We start from the raw sequence: 20,975 nt of genomic DNA, 5'->3' as shown, positions 1-20,975 counted from the left end.
AGGAAGGAAGGAAGGAAGGAAGGAAGGAAGGAAGGAAGGAAGGAAGGTCCTTTTACTTAAAAAAAATTATCTTTCAAATATTTGCTTGCTTCTCTCAACTCTGACATTTAAACATGGTGATAAAGATATTGAACGAATTTAAGTTCACAAAATAAACTATATTTATAGATATTTCTAGGCTTCAAAATATACTATGAAATTGAATGTATCTTAAGATGATTTACTAAAATGATGTTGGTATCTGAATCTTCCCAACACTCTCTCACAAACAAGGTTTTAGCCAAGTCTCCGAGTTCTCTTTTCACTTCCCTCAGCCTCTGGGGGCTAGATACAGAACCACAGAATAAAGTAGATACTGGCTTTATTGCTAAAGCCAGTAACATAAAGAGCTACCGGCATTTTTACTCAATGTTGTTGTGCTATAAAAGTGTTGGGTTCCCAGAATGAATGCTGAAATGGTCTTATTCTTATCTATTCTATTGGTATTAGGCCACTCTACTGACTACTTTTATACATACGTACATATATATGGATATACATATGTGTGTGTATTTGTGTGTATAGCTCATCTTCTTTCCTTAAAGTGAAGAAGTACTCTAAATCCAACACTTCTCCAAAAGTTATTCTCCTTCTTGGTTCCAAAAGATGCATCAGATCATCACAAACTTGTGAGCTTGAAGCACCAAAGATTCTCCAAATCTCTCAGCCCACCCATAGGTTGTCAATGAAAACAAGGTGAAATATGATGGGTTAAAAAAATATTTTCAATATGTCACACTGGAAATTATAGGTAAGAAGAATGCTGTGAACATTAATAAATCCCTCACTTTAGATAAAGTAAATTCAAAGTACTTGTTGAACTGTATTAGTCTAGGAATATAATATTTGTAACTTGCTTGAAACAGGAATACTCCCTATAACAGAAGAGTCTGTTAACGTATGAGGTCTTTCGTTTTCCTTTGTTTCATTCACATATTCTGCCACTTTTTCTTGTACAAGCACACACAGTCTAAGACATTCAAAAACTTCCGATTGCCACATTTATACCCATTAATCAATGATTACCCTAAAGTGCCTTCCCAATGCCAAATAGTTTAACTTTTAACAACTCTACAGAAATCCTACCTGCCAGTCTAAAGTTCAACTTCTGCAGTAGCACCGTATTTATATCATAATGTTCCTAAAATTTCTTCAGTATTTTACTATGCTATCCCCATTTTAATCTTGTATGAGTAAAAATAACAAAAGCAGCAAAGGATTGATGCTAATAAGAACTATAGGCCTCAAATCTTATACAATTAAGACAATGATAAACTCATTCATTCAACAAATATTATTTGAGCACCTTCTGTATACCAAGTATTAGTCTAGGTGCCAAAAAATACAAGAGAGAACATACAGCCTATACTTCAGCAAATGTAAGCTGAATGTGCTTGGGGATGGATGAGAGGGAATCATTAGGTAAGCTAAAATCAGAAAGGTTCAGCCTCAGCTGGATACTTACTGGATTTAGCCCAATAATTCAAGTGTTTATAGAGGAAAACAGAACCAAAGAATATGCTAAAAACATGTCATTGAAGACTATGCCTACAAGGTCAACTATAAACAGAGACTTTAAACTACTTTTAGTTCTCTGGGTATTCTCCACTTGCTACTCCTAAATGAAATATAAAGTCTACTGTCTGCTTTTTATACATTTAACTTCAGCATTTTTTTTTGTTTTGTTTTGTTTTAAGGAGTGGGGAGTTTAACAGGAAAGAAAGAAGGGCAAAGAAAAAAAGCAGCAGCTCCCCTATACAGAGACAGAGGGAGAGGGGCTCCAAAGCCAAGAGACAGAACACCACCTGCCACAGATACTAACCAGGTATATATGCAGAGGCTGGAGGAGGCAATGCCTGATTTGCATAGAGCTCAGGGGATGGGTTTGACTAGGCACGTCATTCAAGTAGCAGGCGGAAAAAGCTGGCCCGCCCACCCTAGCTTTTAATATGCAAATACAGGGTGCCATGATGCTCTCCACACGCAAAGATATGTGTGGGCAGCCATGTTGCCAGGAACATGTGGGACAAGGGCAAGAAGGCCGTGGGAATTGCCATGTCGGGTGTACCCAGTTTCTAACGGCTAGTATTTACATATTATAGGTTGCTGGCCTGGCTCTAAGAGCCGGGGCTTTACAAGAAACTTTTCCAGAGATGCTTTAAAAAATGAAAATTTCCCAAAGACTCCTTTTCCTCTCTATATGCCTAAAATAATATCTTAATAACTCCGACAACATTCCCCACTGCAGAGATGCCACAATAACTGCTGTTAGGCGGTTTTGGGCCAAGACTCTTTCTGGCTACTTCCAGACAAGTGTATTTTAAGAAAGCACTGTATGTGAAAACAGGGGAACACCTGTATGTAATTTTGTATACACTGGTAGAGTTAAACCCCAGCCAAATTTAATCTTTTTTCCCATCTCTTCTTTTTCACATTCTTTATGTCAGATCAGCCAGTTTGTCACATTAGAAGGCCATATCAAAAAAAGTCAAAGAACTTGGCAAATTCTAAAACAGACGGCAAGCCTTCAAGAAATTCTTTATAGAAAGGTTAAATATACGGAACTGAGCCAGAGTGACACAGAATGATGGAGAAAAAAAAAATCAGACTCCATCTTTCTCTCTTTTGGAGAAAGAATATGACAGTACATTGATTGCATTAACAGCAATCAAATTGCATTTAATACTACATCTTACAAGTTGCCATTTCTACCAAGAGTTAAAATAAATTATGAATTCTAGAGTCTGTGAATAAGCTGAAACAGTAATCCAAGAATTAACAAGATAAACTTCAGAAACAATGACTATCAGTATCTTAGGACAAACTGGATAACCAATTACAGTTGTCCCTTGGTATCCATGGGGAATTGTTTCCAGGACCCCCCAAAACTCCCAGATACCAAAATCCATAGATGTTCAAGTCCCTTATACAAAATTGTGTAGTACTGCATATAGCCTACACACATCTTTCCATATACTTTAATCTCTAGATTACTTATAATACCTAATAGAATATAAATGCTATGTGAATGGTTTTTATACTGTATCATTTAGGGACTAATGACAAGGAAAAAAGGCTATACATATTCAGTACAGATGAAACCATACATTTTTATCAAATATTTAAAGCCGTGGCTAGTTGACTCCATTCCTGTAGAACCCACAAATATAGAGGGCTGACTGTACAACAAGAAAGGAAAATTAAAAACACATTCCATGGCAAACACTTCCATATATGTCACACTATTAAAACACATACACAAATAGTCTTGAATGGGCATTTTCTTTGCAAATGGAAAAGGTTTATTGATAAATAATACAATCTTACTCCAGAAAACAGTATCTATAGAAAATACTAAACACAAAACTGTGCATCTGTTTGAGTTTGTTGTTGTTATTTTTGAAGAGGTAGGGAAGACAGCACATGTAGATATCTGGAACAGAGATACACCAAAATCTTAACTGTGGTGGAATTTTAAACATCTTTTATTTTCTTTTTTATTTCAGTATTTTCCAAATTGTCAAATATGTATTACATCTTAAAAGTCCAAAACACTGTTATAAAGTAACAAAGGTATTTATTTAAAATAAGTAACATAGCTAGTTTCTCCAAGATGAAGTCTTTTCATTAATATTGGTGAAAAATAACCCACTCGTTTAGAAACACCATATATCAAGAAAATGTTCACCCAAGGCCAGGCATGGTGGCTCACGCCTGTAATCCCAGCACTTTGGGGGGCTGAGGCAGGTGGATCATTTGAGGTCAGGAGTTCAAGACCAGCCTGGCCAACAAGGTGAAACCCCATCTCTACTAAAAACGTAAAAATTAGCCAGGCATGGTGGCATGCGCCTGTAATCCCAGCTACTCAGGAGGCTGAGGCAGAAGAATCATTTGAACCCAGGAGGTGGAGATCGTAGTGGGCTGAGATCTTGCCACTGCACTCCAGCCTAGGAGACTTCGCTTAAAAAAAAAAAAAAAAAAAGTTCACCCAAGAAATACATGTGAAAAATACATACCTTGAAAGGTATGTATTAAAATTTTTAAAACAACTAGCTCAAATACATTATTCATGGGAAGGAGCTAAAATAAGAGGCACATTACCAGAAAACTTTTTAAAAATCATAAAAATCAATTGATTTAAGGAAAACATGGTACAAGATAACTTCCGATTTATGTTCCAAAATGAGGCATTTAGCTAACATACCAATTAAATATTTGTTTAGAAATGATATTTTCCACTGGGTGCGGTGGCTCACACCTGTAATGCAAACACTTTGGGAAGCCCAGGCAGGTGGATCATCTGAGGTCAGGAGTTTGAGAGCAGCCTGACCAACATGGTGAAACCCTGTCTCTACTAAAAATACAAAATTATCCAGGTATGGCAGTGCGTGCTTGTAATCCCAGCTACTTGGGAGGCTGAGGCTGGAGAATCACTTGATCCCGAGAGGTGGAGGATGCAATAAGCCAAGATTGTGCCATTGCACTCTAGCCTGGGCAACAAGAGTGAAACTCCATCTCGAAGAAAAAGAAAAAGAAATTTTCCCATGCAAGGAACAGGTTTTCTTTTATACAGTGTCATATCTGCAACCCCAATGCAATAAGAATAAATATCTTCCCAATGATGCCCTTGATATTTATCAAGAAATATCTCTGAATGCCTTTAACACCAGATGATAAAAAACATGCTTCTATAATGTAACACTCAAGAGTTTCTAATACTGAATAGTATCCTAAAACATACAAATATCATCAAAACCTGCTTTGAATAGAATGGTTACACTAGCTAGTAGAAACAAAATCTTAAGACTCAACCCTTTAAAAGTATCTTTTAAAAGTTTTATATAATATATCCACAAAGATGCAACAAGAACAGGTGGCTCCTTGTATTTTTTTCACTACACTTTCTGATACCTTGCTTGGTCTGCAATTCTTCAGCAGAAGCCTAGCATACCATTCTCCTTATACAGAGATCATTGACCTCAAGATACCTTTGGTTGGATTGTCCAACTATTTTGCCATAGATTACTGAAATCTACTCCAGCAGGGTCCTGTAGAAGCACAGCAAAGTGTTTGTTGCAAGTCAAATGTGTCCTAACCCTTCTGTGGGACCTCCTAATCCTTGTGTCACAGGTGTCCAAGAGAGTCATCACCCTCACTGGGATTCCCTTCTACCACTGTTGGTGCCTGGAGTTTGGGGGTTTTATAGTGAAATAAGCATCACAGTGACAGTAGTGGCGGCCATGCTGCTACTCCTGCTTCAGAAATCTTCCTTTAACGACAAACCTCTTCAGCTCTCATCCATGAGCTCTGTGAAAAAAAATAATAATAAATAAATAAATAAACAAATAAATAAATAAATAAATAAATGCGTGGCATTGCTGCACAGTATATACTTAAGCAGTAAGAATGTTTGTCACCTGGTTCCTGAACTATCTGCCAACAGTTTGAGCCCATCAAGAGGGACTGAAATACTAACGACTAAAGGTGTTCATCACAGAACAGAAAACTTCTGGGAACTAGACAATCAGATGGCCAGTAAATGTAACTAAAAGACTTCAGATTAATTAAAAGCATAATTATTTTTTAGGGCAGAGAGGAAGATGTTGGACAGCTTCCGTAAAAGGGTCAGATAAAATACAAAACGTAACTGGAATGCAAGCTATGTTACCAATAAATCCCTTTATAAAACATAACTAAAATACAAAAATCCACATTTGTGTTTTAAAATATGTAAGCAACAGGAAAGTTGTTACTGAAAACTGAATGGCTCTTCAAAGTCAAAGACTTCAATTTAAAACCCAGCTCTCTCACCCAGTCTCTTAGACACAGGATAAACAAAGGGTAATCATACAATTTATCATCCAAAGCACAAGACTTTTGAGAATAAAAATGAGGGTATTAGTAATAACCTGGACAATAAGCATAAAGTAGAACTGCTCCAGGCAAAGAGAAACATAAAGTCACTTGTCTAATAAGACCAACCTGGTCATGGGCTGCTATGAGTATCAAATGAATGCTTAGCACAGTGCCTGGCATCAGCTCTCTATTTATACTGGGTTATTCCTCATTTAGAACTGATGTCTCATTCATTACCTGGAGGAGGATTTTTAAATTTTTTTTAAAAGAAATAATGTTTCATAATAAGGTTTAATGACCACTGTCATGTATTTCTCCTTCAAACAATGTATTTTACCACTAATGCCCCCATAATGTAACACTTTCTAAAATGCACTCTAAAAAATTTATAATAGATGGAGATAACTTTCTTACAACGTGCAATGGAACAAATATGCTCTCTAGAAATAGAGAGCATTTATTTAATACTATATCCAAAATGGTCTGGCCAAGAATTTCCCACAGTTTTTTTCCACTGCTTACCTACAATGATAAGCTCTCAAAAATAACAAACATTTCCCCTACTCTGAACTCAAGTGAATGCTATAATCCAAAAGAAGACAGTTTCATACCATTAGTTATGGAAACCTCTTGCAGCAATTCAGTTTCCTTCTGCAGCAGCATTTCTCTCTCCAAGCAGCAGGTTCCCCAGGTCTTCAAAGCTCATTTCCTTGCTGTTGAGTTGCAGTGATTCAGAAATCACACAGGTGTGTTACATGATGGCTGCCAACATGAAATGCCAGGATTCTACCATCTGCTTCCCCACCTCTGTAGTGGAGTTCGTAAGGATGAGAAATAGCCCCCCTCATTCACAAAAACATACATATTCCTTCAGCATATTTATATTCACTACTATATGCCAGGCACACTAGCAGCAAACTTACACTCATTCACTCTCTTATCTATCAGACCATTTTGAATAAGAAGTCAGTATACACATAGATATATAAGTGCAGGGGAAAAAATAGATAAAGCCCCATCTAAAAAACAAAACACAAAACTTCAACTTCTTTCATAAGGCATGCGTTCCAACAGATAATTTCTACAGTTACAATCTAAATTTTATGTGTCTGTGTATGTTCAGTTTAGTGTAAAGCAAACTGATTACCAGGGCACAAGAACTGACATACCCATCATGCTTTGTATCAAACTCACAGAAATCTACATTTCCATGAATTCCCATTTTGTGGCCAGAAATAAACTCAAAATTCCTGTTAATAGAATGATTTATTCATGTTTCATGATAGAGGCTAGAATAACTTGCTTTCAGCACTTTCTGCTGATAATTTATTTTTTTACAAGCAAACATACCTGAGACATTGCCATCCACACCTATTTATGAATGCCTTTGAAATGGCTGCAAGTACTAAGAGTTTAATAGTGCAACATTTTAAAATCGGGGATAATTCAATAGATATAGAAAAGAAGATTTCCCTATGCATTTAACAGCATTTAATCTAAACCATTTCTCCTAACAATAATCTACCAATTAATAATTGCTATAAAAAAAACTTAGGCATTTTCAAAGGACTACAAGTTGTTATACCCGCTCTATGTGAGCATTTGCATTTTTAATTAAGCCAGTTCTCTGGAGCAAAATATAGCCTCTGAGCAAGAAAGCACAAAACAAATAATCACCAGTGAAAACCACAGAGATCAATAAAATAATCTTAATGCAGTATCTAAATGAAAGCAATATGCAACTATGAAGCCCATCAAAGAAACAGGTATCGTTATAGGCACTTCTTTAAATCACATGGAACAATCTACTAGGGCAAAGTAATAAGACAACTGCAAAAATAGTCTCCCTTCTGAGCATAAGCAATTCACTACCATGGTTTGGTAGAAAGGCAACTCATCCAGTTGTATTTTTCTATGACAAGAAAAATAAGCTGTGAGAGTGCCCTACCTACGCAGATATACCGGAATTGATTTTCCACATTCAGTTCTATATCATTACAAATACTAATTTTGTCTTTAGAAATATGCTCCAAATTTATGTAATGTATTTATACAACAGTGAAATTAGAGCTCAAAAAGGTTACCCTAATTCATCTCTATAGCAAATTGCTACACTATAGTATACTTACTGCCTCTTTAATTTCACAGGAGAAAACGTGTATCTGAAACTCTTCTGAACCATGGGAACTCTCTGTAAATGCAAAGCAATTGCTCTCTGTTGTTCCGTCATGTCCACGTGCACAGAATAAAACCTTATAGATTGGAAAAGATGCTATCTCCACATTGCTGGATTGGTCTATGATTCTGTAGAAAAGTAATGAAAAGTTAGAAAAAATATTAACTATCAAAGAACAAAGACATATTTCCAGTTAGGTTTTAAAAAAAAGAAAAAAAAGAACAAATAGTCAAATAGTTTTACTATGACAATATATGATATATAAACACAACTATCTTTTTTCCCCTTTCTTTTTTTTTTTGAAACACAGTTTCGCTCTTTCCCCCAGGCTGGAGTGAAGTGGCCCAATCTTGGCTCATTGCAACCTCCACCTCCCGAGTTTGAGCGATTCTCCCGCTTCAGCCTCCCAAGTACCGGGATTACAGGTGCCCGCCATCACACTGGGCTAATTTTTGTATTTTTTGTAGAGATGGGGTTTTGCCATGTTGGCCAGGTTGGTCTTGAACTTCCGACCACAGGTGATCCAACCTGCCTTGGCCTCCCAAAGTGCTAGGATTATAAGCATGAGCTACTGCACCCAGCCAAACAAAAGTATCTTAAAAATCACAAAAATAAACTGGAACTAACAATGCAAGAGAAAACAAATTATCTTCATTTTCATAACACACATACACACACACACACACACACACACATGCAAACCACACAAACACATACACACAAATTCTTTATTATCTTCTGACAATTTCTTCATTCTTGTGTTTCCTATGATCCAACTCATTTACTCCAAAGCTAAGTATACATGCCTGGTAACAACTATATCACCCATCCCTAAAATCTAGTTTTTTTCGGTTATGACAAAATGAATGCCAGTCTAGAACAGTAGAGACTATCCCTGAAGAGCCCACTTCTATTCAGAGCAGCACCTATTAGTTTATCTAAGCCCCAGTTAATTGTTCAACTGAGGCCCTTTCTACCACAGAAAAGGTCAGGTGGTTCCAAAGATGAATTCAACAACAGAATACAACAGCTGAAAGGAGTCTGTGGGATTTGGAAGCAAATAATTCTCTGACTTTCCCTACACAAATCCTAAGTCCTGGCTGGGCACAGTGGCTCATGCCTGTAATCCCAGCACTTTAGGAGGTCGAGATGGGTGGATCACTTGAGGTCTGGAGTTCGAGACCAGTCTGACCAACATGGTGAAATCCCATCTCTACTAATAAATACAAAAATCAGCCGGGCATGGTGACGGGCACCTGTATTCCCAGCTATTCAGGAGGCTGAGGCATGAGAATCACTTGAACCCACGAGGCATAGGTTTCAGTGTGCCGAGATCATGCCACTGCACTCCAGTCTGGGCGACAGAGAGAAACTGTGTCTCAAAAACAAAAACAAAACAAAAAACAATCCAAAGTCCTGGATTGATCTACACATTGAAGACCCCTTCAAGATCTCAAATTAAGAAACTGAGGGGTAAGGGGACAACCCCAGGAATAAAGAGGCAAGTCAAAACATTAAATCTCTGTCAAGGTGTGTTTGGCAAATTGAAGCTAAACAGATAACATAGAAGACATTTTGAAAACAATTTTTCTTTAAAAAGACATCTTGACATTTTTAGATGCCAACATATAAACAATATACATGCAAAACCCCTTCCTGAAAAATTCAAAGCATTTTTACCAAAATTTTCTAAATTTATATTGCTATTATTTTGGTACTCGGAACTTACCTAAGTTTTCCCACATTCTAAACTTTAGAGAATGAGGTAAATCAGACAGGGTTTTAAAAAGATTAAAGCAACTTTCAGAGAATATTCCAGGCTCAAGACAAATTCAACCTCATCTCTTTGACCTGGTCTGCTTATTTGTTCATTCAACAAATATTTGCTAAAATCTTGCAATGAATCACTTACTTCCCTAGCCACTGAAGCTACAGCAGGGAAAAATACAAAGAAGCTATTCTCACAAGCTTACAATCTAGTGAGGAAGATATCCGATAAACTAATAAGCAAATAAATATAATATCTATTCAAAGAAAAGTGCTATTAAAAAAAAACAGCCCAGTATGAAGAAAGAGAGTTACATGATACAACCAAGGAAGTCTTCTTACGATAAAATGTTTACTAAGATGAAACAAAAAACATTGGAAAATCAGGGAAAGATTTACTTAGGGAGAATAAAGATAATATGCCAAGGTCCTGGGGTGGTAAGTGCGACTGATAAGTCCTGTGAGAATGAATACAGAGGCTAGGATAACCGGAATGTAATGAATGAAGAGAGAGAAAGGGAGAGGAAAGTGGTACTAATATTGGAAGTAAACAAATTATCTTCATATTCTTGCATATCTTACACACACACACAAATCTGCATCTTCTTTTGATGAATGAAGAGAGAGAAGGGAGGAGGGAGACAGAAGGACAGAGAAAGAGAAGGGAGTCCTCTTGAATAAGATTAGTATCCTTATAAAAGAAACCCCTCTTACACTCTCTTCTATCATGAGAGAACACATGAACCAGGAAGCAGGCCCTCACCAGACACCAAATATGCTGGAGCTTTGATCTAGGAACTCCCAACCACAAGAACTATGAAAAATAATTATCTGTTGTATGTAAACCACCAGTCTATGGCAGTTTGTTACAGCAGCACAAACAGGCTAAGAAGAAAGGAAGGAAGGAGGAGGAAGGGAAGAACAAGTTGGAGCAATAGGTCAACAGTGGCTAACCATGATAAGGATATCAAATATAACCACAAGTGTGACTGAGGCAAAGATTGAATGTAGGAGAATAACATTATCTGACTTACTTTTTTTTTTTTAATTGAAATGGGATCTCTGTCACCCAGGCTGGAGTGCAGTGGCGTGATCTCCACTCACTGCAACCTCCATCTCCGGGGTTTGAGCGAATTCTCCTGCCTCAGCCTCCTAAGTAGCTGGGATTACAGGCATGCGCCACCACACCTGGCGAATTTTTGTATTATTTTGCCCAGGCTGGTCTCGAACTCCTGACCTCAAGTGATTTATCCGCCTCAGCCTCCCAAAGTGCTGGGATTACAGGTATGAGCCACCACACCCGGCCCTGAGTTACATTTAAAGAAACTAAAGTTTCAGCTGACGTAATGTATTATTCCTAATTAAGCATAAGAGGAAAAAGTCATTTTGCTTCTTTCCAGTCTAATGTAAGTAACTTAAAATCTATGGCTCACTCCTGTTTCTTTCAACCACTATTACTTGACAAGCTGAAGGCAGATTTTTATGCTTATTCAGGATAGAGAAACGCACATTACAAGTATTTTTACAGTTTTATTTCTATTTATAATATTCTAAGCGTAATTGTTGATATGGGTTTGGATCTGCAGCCCCATCCAAATCTCATGTCAAATTGTAATCTCCAACGTTGGAGGTGGTGCCTGGTGAAAGGTGATTGGATCATGGGGGCAGTTTCTTATTAATGGTTTAGCACCATCCCCTCAGTGCTGTTCTCATGAGAGTTGAGTTCTCATGAAACCTGGTTGTTTAAAAGTGTCTGACACCTCCCCCTTCTCTCTCTTGCTCCTGCTCCTGCCACGTAAAACGATTCTGCTTCGCCTTGACTACTGCCATGATTGTAAGTTTCCTGAGGCCTCCCCTCCTGAGGCCTCCCTCCCAGAAGCTGAGCAGATGGCCAGCATCATGTTTCCTATACAGTCTGCAGAACCAAGAGCCAGTTAAACCTCTTCTCTTTATCAATTATCCAATCTCAGATATTTCTTTATTGCAGTGCAAGAATAGACTAATACAATTGTTCAAATGTCCCCTTTCAAACAGTGAACACAGTCTATGCCTAAACATGTTTACTTTGCATGTCTACAGTGAGTTCACAGCAAGTCCTACACCTGATGATGCTATAACATCTTTGCCACCACCTAAAAGACTTAATACGTGTCTAGAGAAAAAAAAAATTAGAGCTTACCTCACAGAACCTTCTGGAACATTTGGTACATACAGGGTAACAGGAAAGGGGTACTGACTGGAAGATTTCATGGTTGCCATTGCCCGTAAAGCCTCTACTTCATTACGTGGGGAAGAAACCTTCATACATCCTAAGTAGGTCAGTTTATTAAATAAAACACTATCTTCTTCAGGTGGTCCACCTGGAGAAGATGGTCTGGGTGTACAAATTTCTGAAGAAACAAAAAGAGAAACACTCAAAAGTCAATGCAAAACTCCACCATCATTATAATCTTGCCAATGCCCAAAAAGAAATGAAATATTTCAAATAAAACCTAGGTCTCTGTATTTTCATTTCTTTTATATTTTAACATTTTAGGATTTAAAATCTAGGATTCTAGGATTTTATAATCCTAAATCTTATGTCAGAGTTCCAGAGTCAGCCATTTCATACTTTCAAATCTCTCAAAATATTATCTTACTTAGCTGTAAGTTCTTCAGATGAGAGAAAAAATTTAAGCTTTATATTTAAAAAAATCAAAAATATAGACTACAAGTATGTAAAAGAAAACAGAACCTCTGGTCTCCAAACTCACTATGCCAAAGCAAAAGAGAAGCTTGGGAACCGAGTCACGCAATACTGCCTTCTTTTTGTTCCCAGATAGCTGTAAATTCACAACCCTGTGTCACAGCCTCATCCATATGCCAGGTTTCCACAACGATAGAAGGGCACATATCTCCCCAGATGGCTTCCCTCACAGATTACTCACAAGGAAATTCCTTGTGAGCCCCTAAATCTTTTAAGATACGTATCCTCCCTATAAACTAGCTCTAAAGCTGAGTTCTGTCAAATCTCATCCTGACAATATCAATTATCAGCTTATCTTCACAGACACAGGACAAGACCCAGAAATCATCCCTTCACCTACACTAAGATGAATACATAATTGGCTTTTTCCTCTACTTCTTTCCACATGTAAAATGTAGATTGATTGAGGCTAGTCAAAGCCTCACAAGAAAGCAACCATTTGCCTTACCACCTACCTTTCCCTCTTTTTTAACTTGTTCTTGCACTTTCCCCTCTAAACGCTAAAGTTCCCAAAACCCCTCTAGAAAAGCACAGGTCACAGTTACTCCTGTGGCCTATGTTTTTCCCAGGCACATACTAAACCCTTGACTAAGTAAACCTCTACGGATTGAGACCTGCCACTTTTTGGTTAACAAGTGATATAAAACAATAAGGAGAAAAAAACTACACTAAAGATAGTGTGAATCAGCCCCAAAATAATGAGGACTAAACAAAAGTAAATCAGTCAAAAGTTTCTCTTGACTGTAAAGATCCTTCACTGCACCACATTTATTAAGCAGCCTAACTTCCTAAGCAAAAAAAAAGCAACGTTAAAATGTTACATCTCATACCAACAACAAATGTCAAGCTCCTTACTTCCCTCACTCCTGGTTTGCTGGCTTCTATGAACTATGTAAGTGTTCCAGTGGAATTTTTTTTTTCTCAAAATAATTATTTTTGAAGAATGAATCTATGATTGCTTCAACCAATTCCATCCCCATCATAATGAAATTCTTAAAAAAAAAAACTGTTCATTTTATTCTAAGAACGGCAGGCAGCCAAGGTCCAATTGTGGTTAGAGAGCATCCATCTGCGTGTACCAGGTAGTATAACATTCTCCCTTCATGCCCCTACCCAAAATCCACATTCTGCTTGGCTTCCCCTTTGTTACCTACATTCATGCTGCACAAAATTAAGCATACATGTATCACTTGAACCAGGTCCTTGCAGAATTTTCAGACTGCCATTACCAGGATTCCTCTTGTAGGATAGGATTTTAATAAATAATTCACAGAAGCCATTTCAAATTCCCCCACTGCAGCTCCTAAATATTATACTAAAATATGCAACTTCACCACTGACTTTTTTGTTAAGAAACTAAAGCCATTCAAAATGAACTACTTCATCTACCAAGTTCTTCAACCACTGAAACATGTTTTTCTCCCTGTTTCAGTCAGTTCAATATAATGTATTTCAAAAAGGATAAATAAAAACCTACAAATACATTTTAATATGTTTAAATTATTTTGTATTAGATTATTATATACATGTATGTTATTATGCTTTTCTTAATGTAACAAGCACTTATGCAGCAACAATAAGACTGATGAGCCTGGGTGATTAAGCAGTTCAGGTGGTCTAACATAGTGCAACTAGAGTCTTAAAAAAATAAAAAACATAAGATGAATGGGAACTAGGGAGAAACAATAAAAATAATATTAAAAAAAAAGAGAAAAGAGGAGGCCAAAAAGAAGTTGTTTGAAGAGGTATTTTACAAATCTGTGTAAACCAAGATTCATGACTCTATAAATCCCAAATATAAAACAGTACAGAAACTGAACCAAAAATAACAAATGATAGAATTGGCAGATAAGGCCTATAAAACGACCATTATAAATATGATCAAGGATTTAAAGATAAACATCTAACAAAAGAAGAAAAATGAAAGACATAAAAAAGAACCAAAAGAAATTCTAGAGCTGAAAAAATATAAGATCTGAAGTAAAATATTCCCCAGGTGGATAAAACAGCAGTTTCTAAATTGCAGAAGAAGAATGTTAAAGGAAGTTCCTGGGGCTACAGGAAAATGATACAGAGAAAACTGAGGAGCACAAGAAGTTAAATATGAGAAAAAGACCTATTCCTTGCTCTTTAATTTCTTCAAAATATAACAGACTATTTAAAGCCAAAAAGAAAAACACCCAGGAGGTGGAGGTTGCAGTGAGCTGAGATCCTGCCATTGTACTCCAACCTATGCAAGTATTTTGTAGAATTTGTAACATATGTATTAGTGAAATGAATGAGAGCAGAAGCATAAAATCTTACAATGTACATGAAGTGTTATGATAGTATTAGAATGTACATGAGTTAAAGAGTTGGGTTATAAACTCTAGAGCAACTACTAAAATAATAAAACAAAATTATATAGCTAATATGCATATGATGGAGATAAAATAGAACATTAAAAATAATCTAGAAGGCAGGAAAAGAGGAGGAAAAACAAAAACAGAAGAGACAAAAAGAAAACAAACAGCAAGACAGTAAGTACACTTAGATCCAAATATATTAAAAATTACATCAAAAGTAAATGGTCAGCTGGGCGTGATGGCTCATGCCTGTAATCCCAGCACTTTGGGAGGCCAAGGCAGGCAGATCACGAGGTCAAGAGATCGAGACCATCCTCGCCAACATGGCGAAACCCCATCTCTACTAAAAATATATACATATATATATATTAGCTGGGTGTGGTGGCGTGCACCTGTAGTCCCAGCTACTCAGGAGGTTGAGGCAGGAGAATTGCTTGAACCCAGGAAGTGGAGGTTTCAGTGAGCTGAGATCGTGCCATTGCACTCCAGCCTAGGCAGCAAGAATGAAACTCCATTTCAAAAAAAAAAAAAAGTTAATGGTCAGCTTTTTCTGTAAAGGGTCATATGATAAATATTTTAGGTTTTGTGGGCCAAGAGACAAAATCTACAATATTATGCAAGTATTTATACAAGTGAGAAAACAACCCTCCACAGATTTTTTAACAAAATTTAAAACTTAATTATGGATACTAAAATTTGAATTTCATATAAGCATCATGTGTCACAACATTATTCTCCTTTTGACATGCTTCAGCCATTTAAAAATGTAAAAACCATTTTTACTTTGCAAACCACACCATAAACAAGTAGGAAGTGGAATTTGGCCCACAGATAGTAGTTTACTTACCCTAGTCTAAACCCAACTAAAAGACAGAGATTGTCAAACTGGATTTTCAAAAGGTATCCATGATAAACACTCTTTAAAGATAAAAATAGGTAAAAATTTTTTTTAAAAAAAGGAAAAAGAAATATATATACCATGCAAACACTAATCATAAGAAACAAAAGTGGCTATATTAACATAAGAAAAACTAGACTTCAGGACAAGGAATTTTAACAAAAAGAAAAGGGATACTTCACAATGCTAAAACGGTCAATTCATTAAGAAAACACAAAAATTCTAAGTGACTGTGCCCTTAATAGAAGAACTTCAAAATAGCTGAAGCAAAATCAGACTCAAGATGATTGAACTGGACCAGTCAAACTGAAGTGATAAATCTGTTATAATCTGTTATAATCTCTCTCTCCAACTGTTATAATTTCTCTCTCCCACAGATTATAACTGAAAATTCTTGACAGAATATAAAAAGCAACTACCTGAGGACTCTTTCTTTCTTTTTTCACTGAGATGGGGTTTCGCTATGTTGCGCAGGCTGGCCTTGAGCTCCTGAGCTCAAGCGATCCTCCCACTTTGGCTTCCCAAAGCGCTGGGATTATAGGCGTGAGCCACCATATCCAGCCTCTTTTTAAAAAGTAAACAGGAACAGCCAGATTGGAGAGGAAAGTAAAAACCTGAACCTCTGTTACGGTGGTGAGTTTTCCATTTTTCTCATCATCACCTCCCAGCTTTGATCTAACGGTGGCCCGAGTTGCAGAACAGCAGTGAGCAACAAAACAAAGAAATCCAATCTTTCTAGCCAAATAACAGAAAAAGAAGTCCCTGCAAACTAGAGAGTATCTGAGAAATCATGACTTGTTTCTGTTTTGTTTTCTCTCCCAGTTCTACCACAGCCCCAACCACAGAACTACCTGAAATGCTGGTAGTGGCGGTAGTACTGTAAGCATCTACAACCTGGAGGAAAAGAAAAGTGTCTCAAAGGCTAAAATACCGAAGCAAAGAGGCCCCTAGAACCCAAAAATGGGAAAGAAAATCTCTTATCATTTTCTCCTCTCGTTTCTCTCACCACTTTGTCCTAAAGTTAGCTCCAGACATGAGATTCTGCACAACAGCACAAAGCAGCAAAAACTCTAAGAAAGAAACCTGTCTTTCTACAGAGGGGTAGAAGGAAAATGGGCCCAAGGAATGTGGGGAAATCTCAGAGAGGAGAGAACTGAAGAAGTTTACACCTAATTCTGTGTGTGAACTAACTGTGTGTGCATGTCGAACAGACTGAAGAAGCACAGCAAAGGTTTTGAGAAGTGAAAATACTTTGGAACCAGAAAGCAAGACAGATCTTGCAGTCTGGACACAACCAAGTGGAATGTCTGCTTTTAAAAAAAAAAAAAAAAGTCAACATTCTTCAGAGGATTTTAACAAGAAATAGTCTCAAAATATAATATTCAAAAAATCTGGGGAACAAGCCAATTACTCAACAAACAAAAAAACACAAAAGGGGCCGGGCGCGGTGGCTCAAGCCTGTAATCCCAGCACTTTGGGAGGCCGAGACGGGTGGATCACGAGGTCAGCAGATCGAGACCATCCTGGTTAACATGGTGAAACTCCGTCTCTACTAAAAAATACAAAAAACTAGCCGGGTGAGGTGGCGGGCGCCTGTAGTCCCAGCTACTCGGGAGGCTGAGGCAAGAGAATGGCGTAAACCCGGGAGGCAGAGCTTGCAGTGAGCTGAGATCCGGCCACTGCACTCCAGCCTGGGCGACAGAGCGAGACTCCGTCTCCAAAAAAAAAAAAAAAAAAAAAAAAACACAAAAGGGTGACCTATTCTCAAGTGAAAAAATAATTCACAGACCAATCCCAAGATGTCCCAGATGCTGAAATCATCAAACACTTTAAAATTGATATAATACTCGATAAAATAAACGTGAAAACACCTATAATGAATAAAAATATTAAAACTATCAACAGAGAAACAAAAAAACTGTAAAAAACCAGTGTAAATTTAAAAACAGAAAAATACAATATCTAAAATTAAAAATTCATCAGATGAGATCTCAATAGCAGAATGGAGATTAACAAAGTAAAGAGTCAGTGAGCTTGAACACAGGGAAAACAATGAAAAGAGCCTAAGGAATTGTGAAAACAGTATGGAAATGTCTACCATTTTTGTCTACTGAGTTCCAGAAGAGAAAGAGATTCGTGTAGAAACAAAACAATTACCAACAAATAATGGGTGAAAACTTCCCAAATTTGGTTAAAGATATAAAGTTACAGATTCAAGAATCTCAGTGATCCAAAAAAAAAAGATAAACTCAAAGAAAACCACACACAGATAATCAAACTGCTGAAAAGAAAATGATGAAATAAAAGTACTGAAAGCAAAGAAAAATAACACATTACAAATAGGAAAACACTGATTAAAATCACTTCAGATTCCTTGTCAGAAACAATGGAGACGAGAAGACATTGGAAAAGCATTTTTAAAGTGCTCAAGGAAATATATGTATGGCTGTTGAAAGCAAAATATATTAGACTGGTAGGTTTTTCAATGTATGTAAATGTAATACATATGTCAATATCAGGAATGAGAGGATATTAATACATATCCTGCAGACATTAAAAGGATAATAAGAAAATATTACTCTGTAACAGAGAAACAACTCTTTCCCCATACTTAGGTGAAATTGACCAATTCCTTGAAAGATGAAAACACCAAAGTACACTCAAGAAGAAACAGATAACCTGAATGGTCTTTTGTACTTAGATTTAAATTTTTTTTTTTTTTTGAGATCTCATGATCTGCCCACCTTGGCCTCCCAAAGTGCTGGGATTACAGGCCTGAGCCACCCCGCCCAGCCATTTTTGTATTTTGAATAGAGACAGGGTTTTGCCATGTTGACCAGACTGGTCTCAAACTCCTGACCTCAAGTGATCTGCCCACCTTACCCTCCCAAAGTGCTGGGATTACAGGCGTGAGCCACCATGCCTGGCAAAAAGTCTTTAAATCTAACATCTGATCCATTCCCTTTCTTAAATACTTTACCAATCATGAGAATTTTTTCACTTTTTTTCTAATGACACTTCATTTCTTTTTCCTGTCATCTTGCATTGGCTAGATTCTTTAGTACAATGTCAAAGAGCTATGGTGATAACTATCATGCCCTAACTGTTCCTGTTTCAATATATCTTGATGGTAATGGATTTTAAATTTCAGCATAAAACATAAGACTTTGATAGATATTTGGTTAAGCAAGTTTCCTTCTAAGTTTTCCAAGAACTTTACATGTGCATATACATAAAATGGATTTTAAATTGTATCCATTGCTTGTTCTTTATCTATTGATACTTTTTCGCTCTTCACCACTTTATGTGGTAAACCATAGTGAAAGATTTTTATAATGCTTTATCATCCTTGCCATGGAAAGCACTGTGATTACATTCCCTACACAAATGCATCATAGCCCTATTGTGTAACAGTTTGGCTACACCTATACTTACCCTGTACCAAGGTTCATTTGGTTCAGAAACGAATCACGAGTTCCCTAAGCCAATTAGGATAATCCCATCCCCTCTGTCACAGTGACTTATTTAGAGGTTTGAATGTAACCCAGGCCTACGGCTACCAATTCATGTCATTTCCCTAACTACTAGAAAATGGTTTCACTGGTCCAATCAGAGTGAAACTCAGAACCTTTATCTAATCAGTAAAATAGGCCAGGGATGGGTGCAGTGGCTTGCACTGATAATCCCAACACTTTGGGAGGCTGAGGTGGGCAGATCGCCTGAAGCCAGGAGTTCAAGAACAGCCTGGTCAACATGGCAAAACCCCACCACTGCCAAAAAAAAAAATTAGCTAGGCATGGTGGTACATGCCTGCCATCCCAGCTACTTAGGAGGCTGAACGGCATCACAGCACTTCAGCCAGGATGATAGAATGAGACTCTGACACCAAAGAAATTTTAAAAATCAGTAAAAGAATGAAGACTTTCTGTTTGCCACCAGGCATAAACAGGCCACCTTACCTACTAGTTTCCCTTACCTACCAGTTCCTGCTGGTAGCTACTTTGTAACCAGCTAAGGAGAAAGGTAACATAGAGATCACAGCTGAGTAGTTTACCAAAAAACACCATTAGAGCCTAGATCAAACTATACCTGTGGTGTTTAAGCCAGCTGAAGTTGGAGCTGGTTTTGGTTTTATTTATTTTTGCACCCAAAAGCATCTTGACTTATAAGCTAGTATTCAAAGTACAAGTCCTAATTATTCATAGATATATGTATTATTTAATATACTGTTGGAATTGATATATTTTACTTAGAGTTTTACTAAACATAACTTTAAATAAGTCTAGTGAAACTGAGTAAGAAGACACATCATATGAAAGACTATCTCCATTACACTATTCTGTGATGCCCAAGTGTTTTACTCACTTGTTCAATAAGTATCTTGTTAATGACCTACCATGCATGAAGTACTGAGTGTAAAATGAGGACCCAGACATAGTCTTTATTCCCAAAGAACATTAAGACCTGGTTTTTACAGGCAGAGATATAGGCAGAAACATTAAGACCACCGAAGTGGAAACTTTCAAGGAGAACTGAAAGCTTGAAAAAAGCTAATAATTTTTTCTGATTTTCATCTTAAAATTTTCACCATTACTTCATCCCATTTCTTCAATAGTTTCTAAGAATTCAATACAGTACCTGTGTTAGATGGATCCAAAATTAACTGAAGAGATGGCTTATTTGTTTGGCTGGCTGGAATATCTCCAAATGAATGGTCTGAAATCTCACTGGAACTTTGACAATCAACAAGAAGACCACTTTGCCTTTTCTCAGAATCTCTCAAAATCTCTTCCATGGCTTTTTCCAATTGTTCATCACCATTAGAAACTATCTACAGACAGAGCAAGATAATTCTATTTCAATTCTATTATAGTTTTGAAGCTAAATTTTATGAAAATATTTCATTTCTAGAAGAAATTAAAACAATGTAAATATTTAAATATGGTTACTAAAACATTAAGAAGTTGTTTCACATATATAATACATTAAAATCCAGATTATAAAACTAAATTAGAGGAAGATTATTAGTTTCACAAAAGGATTCTTTATAAAACACTTAAGGCAGTTTCCAACTACATTTTATATAAGATCCTATTTACAGAGATATATTTATCTTTTTTTCCCTTTCTTTTTAAAGACAGAGTCTCA

At 36.9% G+C, this 20,975-nt stretch overlaps 1 protein-coding gene across 5 annotated transcripts in view; it reads right to left on the bottom strand.

Annotated features, from left to right (window-relative positions):
- RABGAP1L (RAB GTPase activating protein 1 like) overlaps window positions 1-20,975 on the bottom strand; it is an 819,337-nt gene that overhangs the window by 728,104 nt on the left and 70,258 nt on the right. For all 5 annotated transcript variants that reach the window (XM_023207199.1, XM_023207198.2, XM_031935573.1 and 2 more), the window contains 3 exons: window positions 20,466-20,658; window positions 12,018-12,228; window positions 8,025-8,199 (listed from right to left, as the gene is read on the bottom strand). In XM_023207199.1, coding sequence (XP_023062967.1) covers window positions 8,025-8,199; window positions 12,018-12,228; window positions 20,466-20,658 — 579 coding nt within the window. The remainder of the gene's footprint in view (window positions 1-8,024; window positions 8,200-12,017; window positions 12,229-20,465; window positions 20,659-20,975) is intronic.

This window comes from Piliocolobus tephrosceles, chromosome 1 (genome assembly GCF_002776525.5).
Source record: "Piliocolobus tephrosceles isolate RC106 chromosome 1, ASM277652v3, whole genome shotgun sequence".
In the NCBI taxonomy this organism is placed as follows: Eukaryota; Metazoa; Chordata; class Mammalia; order Primates; family Cercopithecidae; genus Piliocolobus; species Piliocolobus tephrosceles.
Note: the sequence above shows the minus strand (reverse complement) of the source record. Positions and strands in the feature narration are given on the sequence as shown.